The 17,323-nt window shown below is 44.2% G+C and overlaps 1 protein-coding gene across 2 annotated transcripts in view; it reads left to right on the forward strand.

The window, feature by feature from the left end:
- The window catches only part of LOC110525821 (single-stranded DNA-binding protein 2), a 92,342-nt gene that overhangs the window by 48,265 nt on the left and 26,754 nt on the right, over positions 1 to 17,323 (forward strand). For both annotated transcript variants that reach the window (XM_036979961.2, XM_090237726.1), the window contains exons 3-4: positions 1,335 to 1,396; positions 1,764 to 1,848. In XM_036979961.2, the coding sequence (XP_036835856.1) occupies positions 1,335 to 1,396; positions 1,764 to 1,848 (147 nt within the window). The remainder of the gene's footprint in view (positions 1 to 1,334; positions 1,397 to 1,763; positions 1,849 to 17,323) is intronic.

The following is a 17,323-nucleotide window of genomic DNA, read 5'->3' on the forward strand; positions in this document are numbered from 1 at the left end:
ACTCCGTCTGTCTTCCGGAGATGGTGGAGATGAAAGGAGAAGAGAGGGAGGCGGAGTGTTTGAGTGTGGGAGCCGAGCACATTAGCTGAAAGAGGGATGTGTGTAAACACAGCCGTCCCTCCCATCCCCCTACACTACCCAACCCATCATGGCTCCTACTGGAGTAGAGGGCAGGAGAGGAACAAGGCTTTAAATAGCTGTTCGCCACTCCATAGAGCTGTGTTTACCACGCACGTCTGTTGATACCTCCAGGCTGAGACCCTGAGACCCAACACAACCACAACCCAACCTCAGATTGGCCAAATACAGACAGACCACTTCTTCTGCTGCCGAGGGAACATGGGTTAGTTGGATGGTGCTCACTGTTCACTGTTGATGCTGTCAAACATTGGCTACGATGAACAGAATGTTCATGCTATGACTGTAGTTGTTTATTTCAAATAGGCTCCTCAACTAAGTAGAGATAGAGACTGACAGAGAGAAGGATCGGAAAGTCAGGTTAACAGGGGAGTTGAGTCATGCTGTAAACCTTCTACAGCAGGGTGATGTCACTCTCAGAGCCAGCCTAAACAATACCATGACAGTCGCCCCATTGTGTACAGTTTCCGTAGACATCCACTCTACACCACCACTCAATCACATGGTTTTACTGTGTGTGTGTGTGTGTGCGTGCTCGCAAGTGTGCATGCTTTCCTGTGTGTGTGTGTATGTGTGTCCATAAATCAGGTTTAGTCCAGAGGATGATGTTACTGCTTGCATTGACCTTGTGTGGAGGCACAGGAGATGGCATGCTAAGGTTTGAGAGAGAGAGAGAGAGAGAGAGAGAGAGAGAGAGAGAGAGAGAGAGAGAGAGAGAGAGAGAGAGAGAGAGAGAGAGAGAGAGAGAGAGAGAGAGAGAGAGAGAGAGAGAGAGAGAGAGAGAGAGAGAGAGAGAGAGAGAGAGAGAGAGAGAGAGAGAGAGAGAGAGAGAGAGAGAGAGAGAGAGAGAGAGAGAGAGAGAGAGAGAGAGAGAGAGAGAGAGAGAGAGAGAGAGAGAGAGAGAGAGAGAGAGAGAGAGAGAGAGATATATGGGGCAAAGCAAACACAGTAGTGTTTCAGGGTTCACCGTGTGTGGCCTGTACAAAGGACAGATTGGCCTCTCAGGTTGGTACATGTCTTTAAGAACAGCCCCACAACTAACAATGGGCTCTGTCAGGTTTAAACAATACACATGTGCTCACACACACACATACTTGAGGACTTCAGTTGCAGTACACTGGGGTCTACACCTGACACATTATTTACCTTTGAAACCTCTCTCTCTATCTCTCTCTCTCTGTCTGTCTCTTGGGTAGATCCGATGGGAGAAGAACATCACATTAGGAGAGCCCCCAGGGTTCCTCCACTCTTGGTGGTGGTGAGTACAGTACTACATCCTTCACTCCATTCCCTCACCCTCTCCTTTGTCTTCATCCTCCTCTCTTCTCTATTACAACTTGTTTTAAATGACAATGACTTATCAATCGACCTTACTGGGCCTGTATAAAAAAAAACTTCTCAGAGTAGGAGTGCTGATCTGGAATCAGTTTTCCCTTTTAGATTATAATGAATGGACATGGGGACCTGGCTATTCTACTCCTACTCTGAGATGCTTTGTGAATACGGGCCCTGGTAACATTCTGGAATAATCAGAATGATAACGTTGCTACTGATAAAGATATTGTTATTTTTGTTTGTTCAGAACCTCTATGCATCTAACCTTCCCTGCCTTCCCTGTGCTGCAGTGTGTTCTGGGACCTGTACTGTGCAGCCCCAGAGAGGAGAGAAACATGTGAGCACTCCAGTGAGGCCAAGGCCTTCCATGACTATGTGAGTCACCATCAACATTACATTACCTCACCCCGTCCTCAACCACTGCTGCCCCACACTGGTGCCTACTGCTGCCTTATACTGGTGCTAACCAGTGTTCTGCCAGTATTTTTCAATAGATGTACAATGTATAGGAGTTTAGCGGCTGGATGTAGGCTACCTGGTACACCTGTCTGATTCAAGCCTCTCTGAGAGGACTAATCCATTGTGGAGGCCCCGGGGATGGCACACATTTACCGTTAATTCCCATCATTTCTAATCTACAATGTTTGTTTGGTTACGGTCATATATGTTAATGCGTTTAATATATTATTATTACAGTCTTACCGTTTTTCATTCTAGGAGTGGACACATTGTTTGCAGAGTGCACAACCTTTGCTAAACTTGTGAGGAAAACATTTTGGTTTATTTCCTTCCCATTTACCAGTTGTCAATGTATTAATTGTCTTTTGTTTGGAGCGCTCCTGTCAATCTTGAGTTGGAACACGCACTTGATTACGCATAGAACTAGGCCTAGGCTACCTGGGCTACCTGTAGGCTCATAAATGTGCCCATTTGGGGATCTGATACTATTTCGGATTGTCTTAAATCACCATTACTTAAATAAATGAATAAATATTCATTTATTTAAACTTTATTTAACTAGGCAAGTCAGTTAAGAACAAATTCTTATTTACAATGACAGCCTATCCCGGCCAAACCATAACCCGGACAACGCTGGGCCAATTGTGCGCCGCCCTATGGGACTCCAAATCACGGCCAGTTGTGATACAGCCTGGAATTGAACCAGGGTCTGTAGTGACACCTCTACTACTGAGTGCCTTAGACCGCTGCGCCACTCAGGAGCCTGTGAAACTGTGGAACTACTGTGGAGCTTCTCACAGCAATTTTTTCTTCGCCTCTAAAAGCAAGTTAACCAAGTCTGTTTTTACATCCATTGAGAATGACAATAGTTCCTTAACGTAGCCTATTTGAAAAATATTTCCAACTCTCTCCCTTTCGATAACCAGTCAGCATGAAAGGGGAAACAATGTTATGCTCTGATGATGGAAATGTCATAAAAAAAGGCTACCTGATTACTTCTTATCCTTGCGCAAATAGCCTACAGCTATGTCGGTCTGTCTGGAGCTCACTGGTGCAGGAAACTGAGGGCCCAGAATATTTTATACAATGTTGCAAGTTTGCTAGCACCAGCTTCAGGCAGGACCCAAGTTAATAGTTGATAAAATGTTTCAAGTTCGTTTCAGGCAGACCATGCATAGCCAATGTGATTTATAGGGTATTTATTTTTATCAGGATATTTTCTACCTGGCTGGCTGCAATGTTTTTATTTATTGGCTTTATGTAGGCTATTTTTACATATTGGCAATGGCAATAAAATTGACTTTTACATTTGTATCATTTTCATTTAGATGGATTAACCACAGGACATTGATTTTGAGATATGACAACTTTATTGTAAATTAAATGAAACTATTCCACGACAATGTGCATATGAAAATCATAACTGGCATGCAGATTAGTAGGAATGGTACGATAACTTGGCACTCCAAATGGAAAAGGTTGCCGACCGCTGGTGTGGTCTATTACCGGCAACTTCAGGACCATAACGGCAGAATCTGCCAAGGCCAGCAGCAGCGGGAGGAGGAGGAGGGTCTGGACGGGAACAGTTTTTTTTTCTTCTGGTTTTAATTGCAGTTCTTTAATAAAGCATCAGGCAAAGTAGCCTACATATAGTTGATTTCATTCAAACATAGGGTGTGTCTACATATAGACAAATACACATTTTAAAATGTTGACCAATCAATTGGTCAAAAGAACAGACGACTCTCGGTCATAACAGGGAAAGTCATGTAAGCATGTCCAGAGCCTGAGCTGGGATGTGTATAAACACTTCCTTTTGTCTTTTCTCTCTCTCGCCTGAGGGAGGTGGAGGTGGAGGGGTCTCCTGCTTTTTGAAGTTGTTGTTCTTTCTCTGGAGCCAGTCTGACTCATCAGATTTTGTGTGGCGTGGTTTATTGAGACGCATTGTTGAGAGTTCACAGGTCGTAGCTTTTTGCTTTCTCCTCTCTCTCTCTCGCTGCAGGCCTAGTGGGCAACTACTCCCCCCACAGACCCCCTCTCAGTGTAGTTGAAGGCAGATAGGGAGGTGGGGTCACAGTGCACAGTGTGAGGTGGAGTGCGTGGAAGAGGTGTGCGTGTATTTGTGTGTGCAGGAAGATGATGCTGATTCTGGTGATGATGTGTGGTGAATAGGCTCCTGGGAAACGAAGCAGCAGCGCTGTGATGTCATCGTGGCTCTGGGGAGAGGAGTGCTGGAGGGCGGCCCGACCTCTGAGCCCTGAGAGAGAGAAGGGTGGGGGGAGTGAGAGAGTGAGGAATGGAAATTGGAGGGTGAGGGAGAGACAATGAGGGGGGAGAGTGGGGGATGGAAAGGGAGAGAGCTACGAAGAGAGAAAGTGGGAGGGAGATGGAGATGGAGGGGGGGGGGGGCTGGACAGAGGCAGCATGAATCTGAGTCACAGAAAGAGGGAAGGAATGGAAGGAAGAGAGGAATCCATCTTGCCTATTCCCTCTTCATCCTGCCTCCTCTAAATCTTACTGGTAACAACACCACACACAGTCTAACTGCATAACTTCATAGAGAGAAACACAATTACTGGCAACAACTAATCGTTAGAAAACTCCACAATTTCAGCTTCTTCTATTACTTTCAGTAAATGCATCAATTAAGTACAGGCATGCATGTGGTGAACAAAATAATTGGCACAAATTTGTCCATGTTCTTCTTCTGGATGTAATCTGTGGGTGTAATTAGCCAGGGTCACATTCAATTAACGGTGATTGTGAGATCCAATCAGAACCAATCTACCACACAGATACTGTAGCTACTTTCCACAGCTCAATTAACAGAGATAGGGAGACCATTAGGGTCGGCGTTATTGAAAAAGGAAAACACCTTGATTTGATGCGGTTCATCATTTGTTTCAATCGTCTGACTTTGAGGCTGATGAAGATGTAATCAAGCATATTTGTGGTAATTCTTTTCAGATAGCTAATTACTGTTCGGGAGGTAGATGGATAGAGAGAGTTGAATCAGTTCTTTAAAGATACTTCCTGTGCTCAGCTCATTCCATGGTGTCAAGGCTTTGGTCTCCATCTGTATTACTATACTATTGTATTATCTGTGTGTCTGTGTGTGTACTTTGTGTGTGTGTGTGTGTGTGCTTGCATGCGCAACTGTGTGTGTGAGTGTATACATTATGTGTCTGACGTGAGCCGGTATTCCAGGAACTCCAGGGAAAAGTGAGGGAAGAAAGAGTGATGAATGAAGAGTCCTGCTGTATTGATTTCATCTTCAGTCTGGGTGTTTCAGCCAGGGAAACAACGTTTACAGTTCTGCTAAGTGCTTTTTAAATTGCCTTCTCCATGCTAAATGAGCAAATTTCATTCGAGGAGGGACACGGAGTCATCAAAACAAGCTATTTTTACATTATTTCGATCATTTCGGAAATGGACCAATTAGAAGCTAACTCACAGAATATTGCTTCTCTGTCTTTCAAACAAGGTTATAATAGTTTTGGGATTTTATTTCAAATTCAGTTTAGTTTCAGTTCGTTTTCACACTATTTGCTCGTTTCGATTTATTTTTAGTTGTATAAAACTATTTCTATTTAGTTTTATATTTTTATTTTCACTTTTAGTGTTAGGGGCGGAAAGCATGGGTGGGAGGCTAGGAGCCATTTCTGTTGTATAGTTTTTTGGGATGTCACTACTTTCAACTGGGGGGCAGTAATACATAAGGTGATGGATTAAGTTTAAATGATTAAATCAGTCTCATTGTGACTTTGATTTAAAAAGAATAGCGCTGAGACTGGAGCAAAAATAAGGATGAAGGAAACTTTCTCACGCCCATGTTTACACCAATCCAATGCTTTTTAACTTTAGTAGTACGTATAAGAATCGAGTTAGCTGTGTAGCTAATTTTCCCTGTTAGCTAGTGATAGTGATCAGATTATCTATATATTGACAAGATACTGGACTGACCGTTCTAACAATGGGAATAAATGTCCAGAAAGGCAGAAGGCAGGCGGGAGAGGGCAGGATCTGGAGGGGACATTCTAGCCAATGACAGGGCAGATACGCGTGTGAACAACAGGAACAATGCTGATATAACAGTTTTTCCTCAAAGTTGCTGGAATGCCAACTTACACCGAGTGTACAAAACATTAGGAACATCTTCCTAATGTTTAGTTGCTCCCCGTTATGCCCTCAGAACAGCCTCAGTTCGTCGGGGCATGGACTTTACAAGGTATCGAAAGCGTTCCACTGGGTTTCTGGCCCATTTTGACACCAATGCTTCCCACAGTTGTCAAGTTGGCTGGGAGTGGATCTCTAGCTCGTTCAATCTCCTCCCAAAGATGCTCAATTGGATTGAGATCTGGTGACTGGGCAGGCCACTGCAGTAAGCTGAATTCACTGTTATGTTTTAGTTTACTATAATAACCTTTCTTTTAAGAATAAGACTTCTATCCACGCAGGTCAGTGAGATTGTTCCTGATGATTCTGTGAGAGGTTGGAAGGTAACAAAGAAGCGGGATGATTCTCAGTGTTATGTGGTGACACTATAATGCTGTGCCAATGTTCTCCCATAACAGGTCCACAACAGTCATACAGTCAAAACTCTCAAATGCAGATAACATCTATGCTGGCTGGGTAGCATACAGGTTTTTAGCAAATGTTCGAAAAAGGCCCCTTCACAAAAGATATTGTGTCAAATCCAGTCATCATATTAGTTTGATCTCTGGATTGGGCCTGAAAGAGAACCATGTAGCATCACTCACCTCTCTAGTTTCTGACCCATTTTCTAACATTTAATCCAGCTCTTTTTAGAGCCATGATAAGTACTAGTCTCGTTTGTAGCTGTGTCTCCAATCTTCATCACGCAGAGTACCACTATAAGCCTAGCAAGCCAGGCCAGGCTATGTAGGCACCACTAAACTCTACCCTACTTCTTGCCAGTTAATCCTGCCTCCTTGTCCAGCTCTTATAGGCACCACTCATCTAGCTGTCTTCTATCCCATTTCTTATCAAGTTAATCCCCCTACATTTTTGAAACAATGGTCTATTCTTGTTCTGCTTTATTGATATCACACTATTATCAGAACTAATTTCTTGGTGATCACGGGGAGTTGAACACAAACATGAGCAAATTAAACAGGATGGAAAGAGAATCATGCCAGCATGAAATTGCTTGTAAGACCTGTAAAAGCAACTCAAGCATGTTAACAAAGCCCCAACCACACACACACAACTTTGGGTAGAAACTGACATTTTAAACACTGGTTTTCTTATTGGAGAATTGCATATTTTACAAAGGCTATGCGTGTGTGTGTGTGTGTGTGTGTGTGTGTGTGTGTGTGTATGTTGGTGTATGTGTGTGAAGATGTATGTACATTACAATATAAAGAGTTCCTCAGCTGTTGGTTGTTTTGTGCGTGTGCTTTATAAATTCAACTGTGTGTGTATGTCAAATCAAATTTGATTCGTCACATGCTTCCTTAAACAACAGGTGTAGACTAACAGTGAAATCCTTGCTCACGGGGACTTTCCCAACAATGCAGATAGAAAGAAAATAGAGAAATAATAGAAAAGAAAAACACGTAATAATAAAAGTAATAGTATTGTGTGTTTGTGTGAATAGAGTGCTCATCCAGCATGAAAGGCTGTTTCTCAGTCAGACAAGAACAAGTGCCAATCAGGGTTGTAACTAGAAGGAGTACAGCTAAGACAGGAAGGGGATTTTCGTAGCAGGTTAGGAGTGCATGTTTGCTAAACCTAACCCTTTTACTAACCTTAACCTAAGTCTTCTAACCTTATACATTAATTATCCAAACCTGCTGTGTAAATTCTCCTAACCTGCTACGAAAAAGTCATATCAATTCTAAGCTTTTCTCCCTTTAGTCTGTACTGCCAATCAGGCTTCAGGCTGCTAGGCTAGGTGCTGCGGTGGGGTGGGGAACCTGCCTGTGGTATCAGGCAGGCTCCCGAGTGGCGCAGCAGTCTAAGGCACTGCGTCTCAGTACAAGAGGCGTCACTACAGTCCCTGGTTTGAATCCAGGCTGTATTACATCCGGCCGTGATTGGGAGTCTCATAGGTAGGTGCACAATTGGCCCAGCGTCTTCCGGGTTTGTCTGGGGTAGGCCGTCATTATAAATAAGAATTTGTTCTTAACTAACTTGCCTAGTTAAATGAAATACTTTTTTTTTTTAATCACTGGGGGATGTTAGCTCTGACACTGTGCTGTTAGGGAGGAGAGTAGATCAAGCACAAAGCAACCTCTGACGAAGCGATCTCTCTCGAAGTACAAGAACTCACACATACAGACACACTCATTTACTCGTGCATAGACAGACACACGGGCCAGGAATGATACATACACACGCATGCATACATATTCAACCAACTCCAATACCTGCTCAAGCCCCACACCCCCTTTCTACCCCCCCCTCCACCTATCTCTACACACTCTTTCTCCCCCATTCCTGCCCTACATCCATGCACGCACACACAGACACAGACCGGTATTTTTGAGGGCCTCTGCCAGGGATCCAGGGAAAGTAGGGTGTGGTAGCTGAACACAAGGGACTGCTCTGTTTAACTGGAAACACCCATGTCCTGATATGACCCTGTCCCCTACACGCACGCACGCAGACACACACACATACACATACACACAGTGACACTACTCTCCACACTCCACCCACAAGCAAACAGTCAATGAGTCATTCCTCATGAAACCCAGAGAAAATAAATACCATAGAATAGGCCTTCGGAGAAAGGATTGTTGACATACATTTAACATTTGTATCTAAAAGCATAATTGAGAAATAATTGATTAAAGTTGGCATTTATGACATTTTGGCCTTACTCAGGCCTCCTTTAAGCAAAAATGGATGTCATATGAAGCTTTACCGTTTGCTCTGTGATATGAGTAGTATTTTGATTTCAATACAAAAATATAACCATGAATATTGAAAATATTGAACAGAAAATACACTACAGGAATATCAAAGCTGCTAGTTTTAAAGTTATGGCCCGACTTTTGAGAATTTGGTATAGTAGGCAATGTACAGTAACCAATCACAGCCTTTCTTTTACTTATCATTGCACATCCTGCAAATCACCAGAAGATGGCAACCATTTTGAATCCATTTTCACATTCACTCTGTTGGTAATGCTTACAAATTGGATCATAACTCTACAACTGGCAGAGATCCCATTCTGGAACATGTATATTCCCGTATAATATATTATGTTCAACAATATATAAAAACATTTGCCAAATATAAAATGAAGTCAATATTCATGTTCATATTTTTCAATATTCATACATTTATGTAAACAAAAAGTTATTGAAATCCAAAATACTACTCATATTACAGACCAAGCAGTAAAGCTTCATATGACACCAATGTTTGCTTTGTAACACCTACAGATGAAACACTATGGAGTCTTTAAGGAGGCCTGGGTAAGGCCAAAATGTCATAAATATGCAAACGTTATCAATTATTTCTCAATAATGCTTTTAGATAAAAATGTTGAATATATATCAACAATCCTTCCTTCAAATGGTTATTTTATGAATGACATTTTGTGAAAATCCCTCAAATAATAGTGTTTTTTATGTCTGGGTTTCGTGAGGAATCCCTCCAATAACTCTCAATGTCTGTGTGTGTGCCTGCATTTTCCTGCCTGTTAGTACAAGCCTACCATAGTGCATTTCTGTGGCTGTGATGGCCTCATCACCTTATTACATTCCCTAATCATGCCATCATAGGGTACTTACCAGGACACAATGTATTTAGAAAGAACACACACATACAAGTAACTGCCTCAATAGAGGAAACAACAAGTTAATGTGTCTTAATAGGGCGATGGGCCACCACAAGCCAGAACACCTCCAGTGTGCCTTGGCATAGATTATATCATCTGGAAATCTATTGGAGGGATGTGACACCATTCTTTCACAAGAAATTCCATAATTTTGTTTTTATTTTTTATTATTATTATTATTATTATTGTTTTATTATTATTGATTTTTAAAAGATGCAATCTACCTGCAGTGAAGCCGCTCAACATTTACATTACATTCAGTCATCTAGCAGACACTCCCATCCAGAGGGACCCACAGGAGCAAAAAGTGTCAAGCGCCCCACCCAAGGGCACAAGGACAGATCCCCCACCCAAGGGCACAAGGACAGATCCCCCCACCCAAGGGCACAAGGACAGATCCCCCACCCAAGGGCACAAGGACAGATCCCCCACCCAAGGGCACAAGGACAGATCCCCCCCACCCAAGGGCACACGGACAGATCCCCCCCACCCAAGGGCACAAGGACAGATCCCCCACCCAAGGGCACAAGGACAGATCCCCCACCCAAGGGCACAAGGACAGATCCCCCCCACCCAAGGGCACAAGGACAGATCCCCCCCACCCAAGGGCACAAGGACAGATCCCCCACCCAAGGGCACAAGGACAGACCCCCCACACAAGGGCACAAGGACAGATCCCCCACCCAAGGGCACAAGGACAGATCCCCCACCCAAGGGCACAAGGACAGACCCCCCACCCAAGGGCACAAGGACAGATCCCCCACCCAGGCAAAACGGGGACCCGAACCAGTGACCTCTCGGCCATCGGCCCAAGCTCCCAACCGTCAGGCCATCAACCATCAGACCCCCCCACCCCCAACCAAGCCAGCGTCGCCCTTCAACCCAACCAAAACCCACCACCGACCCAGTGTACCGACAAATGGAACAAAAGAGAAAAAATACAAAAATAAAAGAAAACAGCAAAAAACAACAATGTAAAAAAAAAAAAAAAGACATCAAGGACAACAAAAATCAAAACAGCAAGGCCTACTTATGCGTTTGTGTGCATGTGTGGCACTATTTATATGCGTGTGTGCATTTGAATGCGAGTGTGTGTGTATGCATGTGTACGCGCATACAATTTTGGTTTTGTTGATGGTGGGGGAAAACACTGTCTCAGGTGCCGCTCCTGAATCTCCCAAAATGTTTCTATTGGGTTGAGATATGGTGACTGAGACGGCCATGGCATATGGTTTACATCATTTTCATGCTCGTCAAACCATTCAGTGACGACTCGTGCCCTGTGGATGGGGGTATTGTCATGGTAGCCAAAATAAAGGCCTGCAAAGCATTTTAATACATGACTGGATGTTAATTGCTTAATTAACACCGGAACCACACCTGTGTGGAAGCATCTGCTTTCAATATACTTTGTATCCCTCGTTTACTCAAGTGTTTCCATTATTTTGGCAGTTACACTGTGTGTGCATACGGTATACACAAACCTAGAGCTTCTTTCAGTTTGTAACATTTGATTCTATTAAGCTGCTTTTACATATATTTTTCTGAGCAGGATCAATGTGTGGTTGTGTGTTTATACATTTTGCATTTATCACATAAGCACATTAACAGGACATACTCTCTTGCATCTCCTGGCTCAGCGCATTGTGGGTGCCAAGCTGATTGGTTGACCAATGGGGGGGTGGAGGAGATGGTTGTGTGGGGGATCGAAGGGACCCCCAGGCTGTTTCCAGGCAACAGAGCCCTTCTCTCCTCCAGTCTCCTCGACTCTCCTGTTTTTAAGCCAAGCTGAGGAGCAGTGTGAGTGACTCACAGGAGAGAGAGAGATTTGTTGATGGTGGGGGAGCAGATATGAAGCTGTTTTTACCAGTTTAGTCAGAATGAAAATGAGAATGTGATTGTCTTATGACAGTCGTGCTAACATTGAGAACAGTTCACAGACGATAGCAGAGAGATGTCACCTGAAGAGCTGATAGCTTGTGTGTTAGCAGCTGATTTGTAAACCACTGTCTACAACTTCCTGAATTTCATATCATGTTAAACTATAACATCTCTCTACAATAACTAATTTTTGCTTGCTTACTGTTTTCTCTCCGTCTGTCTTTCACCTACTCTAACAGATAGTCAGCTTATTGTAACAATGTCTATCTTCAGAGAAGTCACCTCATCTCTCTTTCCCTCCCTCCTCCCTCTCTCTTTCTTCTCTCTCTCTTGCTCTCTCTCTCTCTCTTCTCGCTCTCTCCATCTCCCTCTGTGGTCTTTTGCACTATCATGCTTGTAGTCTAGCAGTCCCCAGGAGTGTGTTTTCCGCTGCTGTGTCATGTCACACATGTTTGGCCATGTCGGCGAGGCGTGTTTGCACTCAGCTGCTCAGTGGTGGGCTGGGGTGAGAGTGAGGGCAGTGGGGAGGACAGGGGCAGAGATCAGTTGGCCTGAGGTCAGGGGAGTGGACAGGGCCATGTGAGGAGGGGAGTACATGGGCAGGGTGAGGACTGAGGGCAGGGGAGTGGACAGGGCCATGTGAGGAGGGGAGTACATGGGCAGGGTGAGGACTGAGGTCAGGGGGGTGGACAGGGCCATGTGAGGAGGGGAGTACATGGGCAGGGTGAGGACTGAGGGCAGGGGATTGGACAGGGCCATGTGAGGAGGGGAGTACATGGGCAGGGTGAGGACTGAGGGCAGGGGAGTGGACAGGGCCATGTGAGGAGGGGAGTACATGGGCAGGGTGAGGACTGAGGTCAGGGGGCAGAGGGGAGGACATGGGCAAGGGGTAGGCTGGGGTGAGCAGGAACAGTTTGGTGACGAACAATGGCTTTTCCAGCATGATGGAGCACCTTTCCATAAGGGAAAAGTGATAACTAAGTGGCTCAGGGAACAAAAACATCGATATTTTGGGACCTTGGCCAGGAAACTCCCCAGCCCTTAATCCGATTGAGAACTTGTGGTCAATCCTCAAGAGGCGGGTGGACAAACAAAACCCCACAAATTCTGACAAACTCCTAGCATTGATTATGCAAGAATGGGCTGCCATCAGTCAGGATGTGGTCCAGAAGTTAATTGACAGCATGCCAGGGCGGATTGCAGAGGTCTTGGGAAAAAAAGGGTCAACACTGCCAATATTGACTCTTTGCATCAACTTCATGTAATTGTCAATAAAAGCCTTTAACGCTTGTAATTATACTTCAGTATTCCATAGTAACATCTGACAAAAATATCTAAAGACACTGAAGCAGCAAACTTTGTGAAAATTAATATTTGTGTCATTCTCAAAACTTTTGGTCACGGCTGTACACACAATACAACAAGTTTTTAGAATTGTTTGCGAGTGAATTACAAATAAAAAATAGAAAAATTACATTCACAGAAGTATTCAGACCCTTTACTCAGTATACTGTTGAAGCAGCTTTGGCAGCTTTCTCCCATTCTTCTCTGCAGATCCTCTCAAGTTCTGTCAGGTTGGATGGGGAGCGTTGCTGCACAGATTTTTTCAGGTCTCTCCAGAGATGTCCGATTGTTTTCAAGAACGAGCTCTGGCTGGGCCACTCAAAGACAGAGACTTGTCCCGAAGCCACTCCTGCGTTGTCTTGGCTGTGTGCTTAAGGTCATTGTCCTGTTGGAAGGTGAACCTTCGACCCAGTCTGAGGTCCTGAGCGCTCTGGAGCAGGTTTTCATCAAGGATCTCTATATACTTTGCTCCATTCATCTTTCCCTCGATCCTGACTAGTCTCTCAGTCCCTGCTGTTGAAAAACATCCCCACATCATGATGCTGCGACCACCATGCTTCACCTTAGGTATAGCAATGGCCAGGTGTTAAGTGGTGCCTGGTTTCCTCCAGATGTGACACTTGGCATTCAGGCCAAGGTGTTCAATCTTGTTTTAAGCACTCCAGATAATATTGTTTGTCATATTCTGAGAGTCCTTTAGGTGCCTTTTGGCAAACTCCACGAGGGCTGTCCTGTGCCTTTCACTGAGGAATGGCTTCCGTCTGGCCACTCTACCATAAATGCCTGATTGGTAGAGTCCTGCAGAGATGGTTGTCCTTCAGGAAGGTTCTCCCATCTCCACAGAGGAACTCTGTCAGAGTGACCATCGGGTTCATGGTCACCTCCTTGACCAAAACCCTTCTCCCCCGATTTCTCAGTTTTGGCCGGGCGGCCAGCTCTAGAAAGAGTCTTGGTGGTTCCAAACTTCTCCCATTTAAGAATGATGGAGGCCACTGTGTTCTTGGGGACCTTCAATGCTAAAGACATTTTTTGGTACCCTTCCCCAGAACTTGTCTCGACATAATCCTGTCTCGGAGCTCTACGGAAAATTCCTTTACCTCATGGCTTGGTTTTTGCTCTGACATGCACTGTCAATTGTGGGACCTTATATGAGGGCTCCCGAGTGGCACAGCGGTCTAAGGCACTGCATCGCAGTGCTAGAGGCGTCACTACAGACCTGGGTTCGATCCCGGGCTGTATCACAACTGGCCATGATCGGGAGTACCATAGGGCGGCGCACAATTGGCCCAGCGTTGTTCTGGTTAGGGTTTGGCCATCATTGTAAATAATAATTTGTTCTTAACTGACTTGCCTAGTAAAATAAATGTTAAATAACAATAAATAAAAATATAGACAGGCCTTTCCAAATAATATCCAATCAATGGAATTTACCGCAGGTTGTAGAAACATCAAGGATGATCAATGGAAACAGGATGCACCTGAGCTCAATTTCGAGTCTCATTGGAAAGTGTCTGAATACTTTTGTAAATAAGGTATTTCTGAAAACCTGTTTTCACTTTGTTTTTATGGGGTATTGTGTGTAGATTGATGAGGAAAAACATTTACTTAATCCATTTCAGAATAAGGCTGTAACGTAACAAAATGTGGAAAAAGTGAAGGGATCTGAATACTTTTCGAATGCACTGTATCATAGTACCACAGAATCCACCCAGGACAGTGTCTTTCACCCATCTGAAAATATTTGATATTGACTCCACCTCAGTAGGACTTTAATCTCTTCCCGTCTGTGCTCAGTCTAAATCTCTTATCTCCTCTTTGCGTTGGAAGACCAGGTCAGATTGTGGAAGAGTAGTGCAGTTCAGTGCAGCTCCTAGCCCTTTGTGGCTATCATTTACACTCAAATAAATCTCTGGATGGGTGTATCTGACGCAGCATCTGCCCACAGACCCACCTCTCGTATTATAGTGTGTGTGTGTGTGTTATACTGCTATGGCTTTATGGCTGAGAGATGTTTACGATGGCTGATAATGACATCAGTGATAAAAGGAATGCAGTCAGTTAGGGTCCTAACTACTGCTGATGCTGCTGTAGACCCACCTTCAATTACCTGAGTGAGAGAGCAGGTACAGTACATACTGTATATCAACATTGTCCTGTGATGGAACAGTACAGGGGCTGTTTGGGTTATTGTGCTGGAGAGCAGTGTGACTAAGGTGACCACATTTCCCGGATTGTGCGGGACAGTCCCGCATTTAATAAAAAATGAACACTTTTTATTTCAGTCAGACTTCATATTCATTTGATGAGAATTGACATTCCAACCGGTCTCTTTTGCAGTCACGTTACGCGTATGACAAGATATACACTGAGTGTACAAAACATTAGGAACACTTGCTCCATGTCTGTACCATTCAGAGGGTGAATGGGCAAGACAAAATATTTAAGTGCTGGGGTATGGTACTAGGTGCCAGGCGGACCGGTTTGAGTGTGTCAAGAACTGCAATGCTGCTGGGTTTTTCATACTCAACATTTTCCTGTGTGTATCAAGTATGGTCCACCACCTAAAGGACATCCAGCCAAGTTGACACAACTGTGGGAAGCATTGGAGTCAACATGGGCCAGCATCCCTGTGGAACACTTTTGACACCTTGTAGAGTCCATTCCCTGAGGAATTGAGGCTGTTCTGAGGGCTAAAGGGGGTGCAATCCAATATTAAGAAGGCTTTCCTAATATTTTGTACACTCACTGTATATCATAAGGATGTGGTACTGGTGATGTTAAAGGCAAAATGCAGCCATTTTTATCTCAATGTCAAATTATTTCTGGGTAACAATTAAGTACCTGACTGATTGTTTTCAGTCAAAATGCAATTTCTCAAGCAAAACTGTCTGGGAGTGGTCTGCGTGGGGAGGGGAAAACTGAAAACTAGCTGTTATTGGCAGAAAGGTTTGGAACTCTTTCTTATTGGTCTATTAACAAATGTACAGTCTGGTGATGTCACCAGGCAGACCAAAACTCCATCCCACCAAAACAGGCTGAAATTTCAGGCTGTCTTTTCAAAAAGCTCTTACACTAAAAAGGCATTATCATAATTTTCACAATTGCACAGTATTATTCAAACCTCATAGTGGGAAAATATACACTGTCCACATACTTTTGTATATATAATCTTCAAATTAGTGAATTCCGCTATTTCAGCCACACCCGTTGCTGACAGGTGTATAAAATCGAGTGCACAGCCATGTAATCTCCATAGACAAACATTGGCAGTAGAATGGCCTTACTGAAGAGCTCAGTGACTTTCAACATGGCACCATAATAGGATGCCACCTTTCCAACAAATCAGTTTGTCAAATTTCTGCCCTGCTAGAGCTGCCCCTGTCAACTGTAAGTGCTGTTATTGTGAAGTGGAAACGTCTAGGAGCAATAATGGCTCAACCATAAAGAGGTAGGCCCCACAAGCTCACAGAACCGGACTCTCGAGTCCTGAAGTGCGTAGCATGTAAAAATCGTCTGTCCTCGGCTGCAACACTCACTACAGAGTTCGAAACTGCCTCTGTTAGCAACGTCAGCACAATAACTGTTCGTCGGAAGCTTCGTGAATTGGGTTTCCATGGCTGAGCAGCAGCACACAAGCCTAAGATCACCATGCGCAATGTCAATCTTCAGCTGGAGTGGTGTAAAGCTAGCCGCCATTAGACTCTGGAGCAATAGTTCTCTGGAGTGATGAATCACGCTTCAACATCTGGCAGTCCAACGGACGAATCTGGGTTTGGCGGATGGTAGGAGAACGCTACCTGCCCGAATGCATAGTGTAGAGTTTGGTGTAGGAGGAATAATGATCTGGGGTTGTTTTTAATGTTTTTAATTAGCGTAAAATGACATACTAGATGATTCTGTGCTTCCAACTTTGTGGTAACAGTTTGGGGAAGCCCCTTTCCTGTTTCAGCATGACAATTCCCCCGTGCACAAAGTGAGGTCCATACTGAAATAGTTTGTCGAGATCGGTGTGGAAGAACTTGACTGGCCTGCACAGAGCCCTGACCTCAACCCTATCAAACATCTTCGGGATGAATTGGAACGCCAACTGTGAGCCGGGCCTAATCGCCCAACATCAGTGCCCAACCTCACTAATACTCTTGTGGCTGAATGGAAGCAAGTCCCCGCAGAAATAATCCAACATCTAGTGGAAAGCCTTCCCAGAGGAGTGGAGGCTATTTTAGCAGCAAAGGGGGGGACTCCATATTAATGCCCATACCTTTTGGTCATGTAGTGCATATAAAACACAGGGTAATCACGTTTTTGACTGCACTGGGCCTTCAAACATTTCTCCAATCATTGTTGACATCTGAT

Source organism: Oncorhynchus mykiss, chromosome 6 (genome assembly GCF_057628025.1).
Source record: "Oncorhynchus mykiss isolate SJ-2025 chromosome 6, ASM5762802v1, whole genome shotgun sequence".
NCBI classification, from domain to species: Eukaryota; Metazoa; Chordata; class Actinopteri; order Salmoniformes; family Salmonidae; genus Oncorhynchus; species Oncorhynchus mykiss.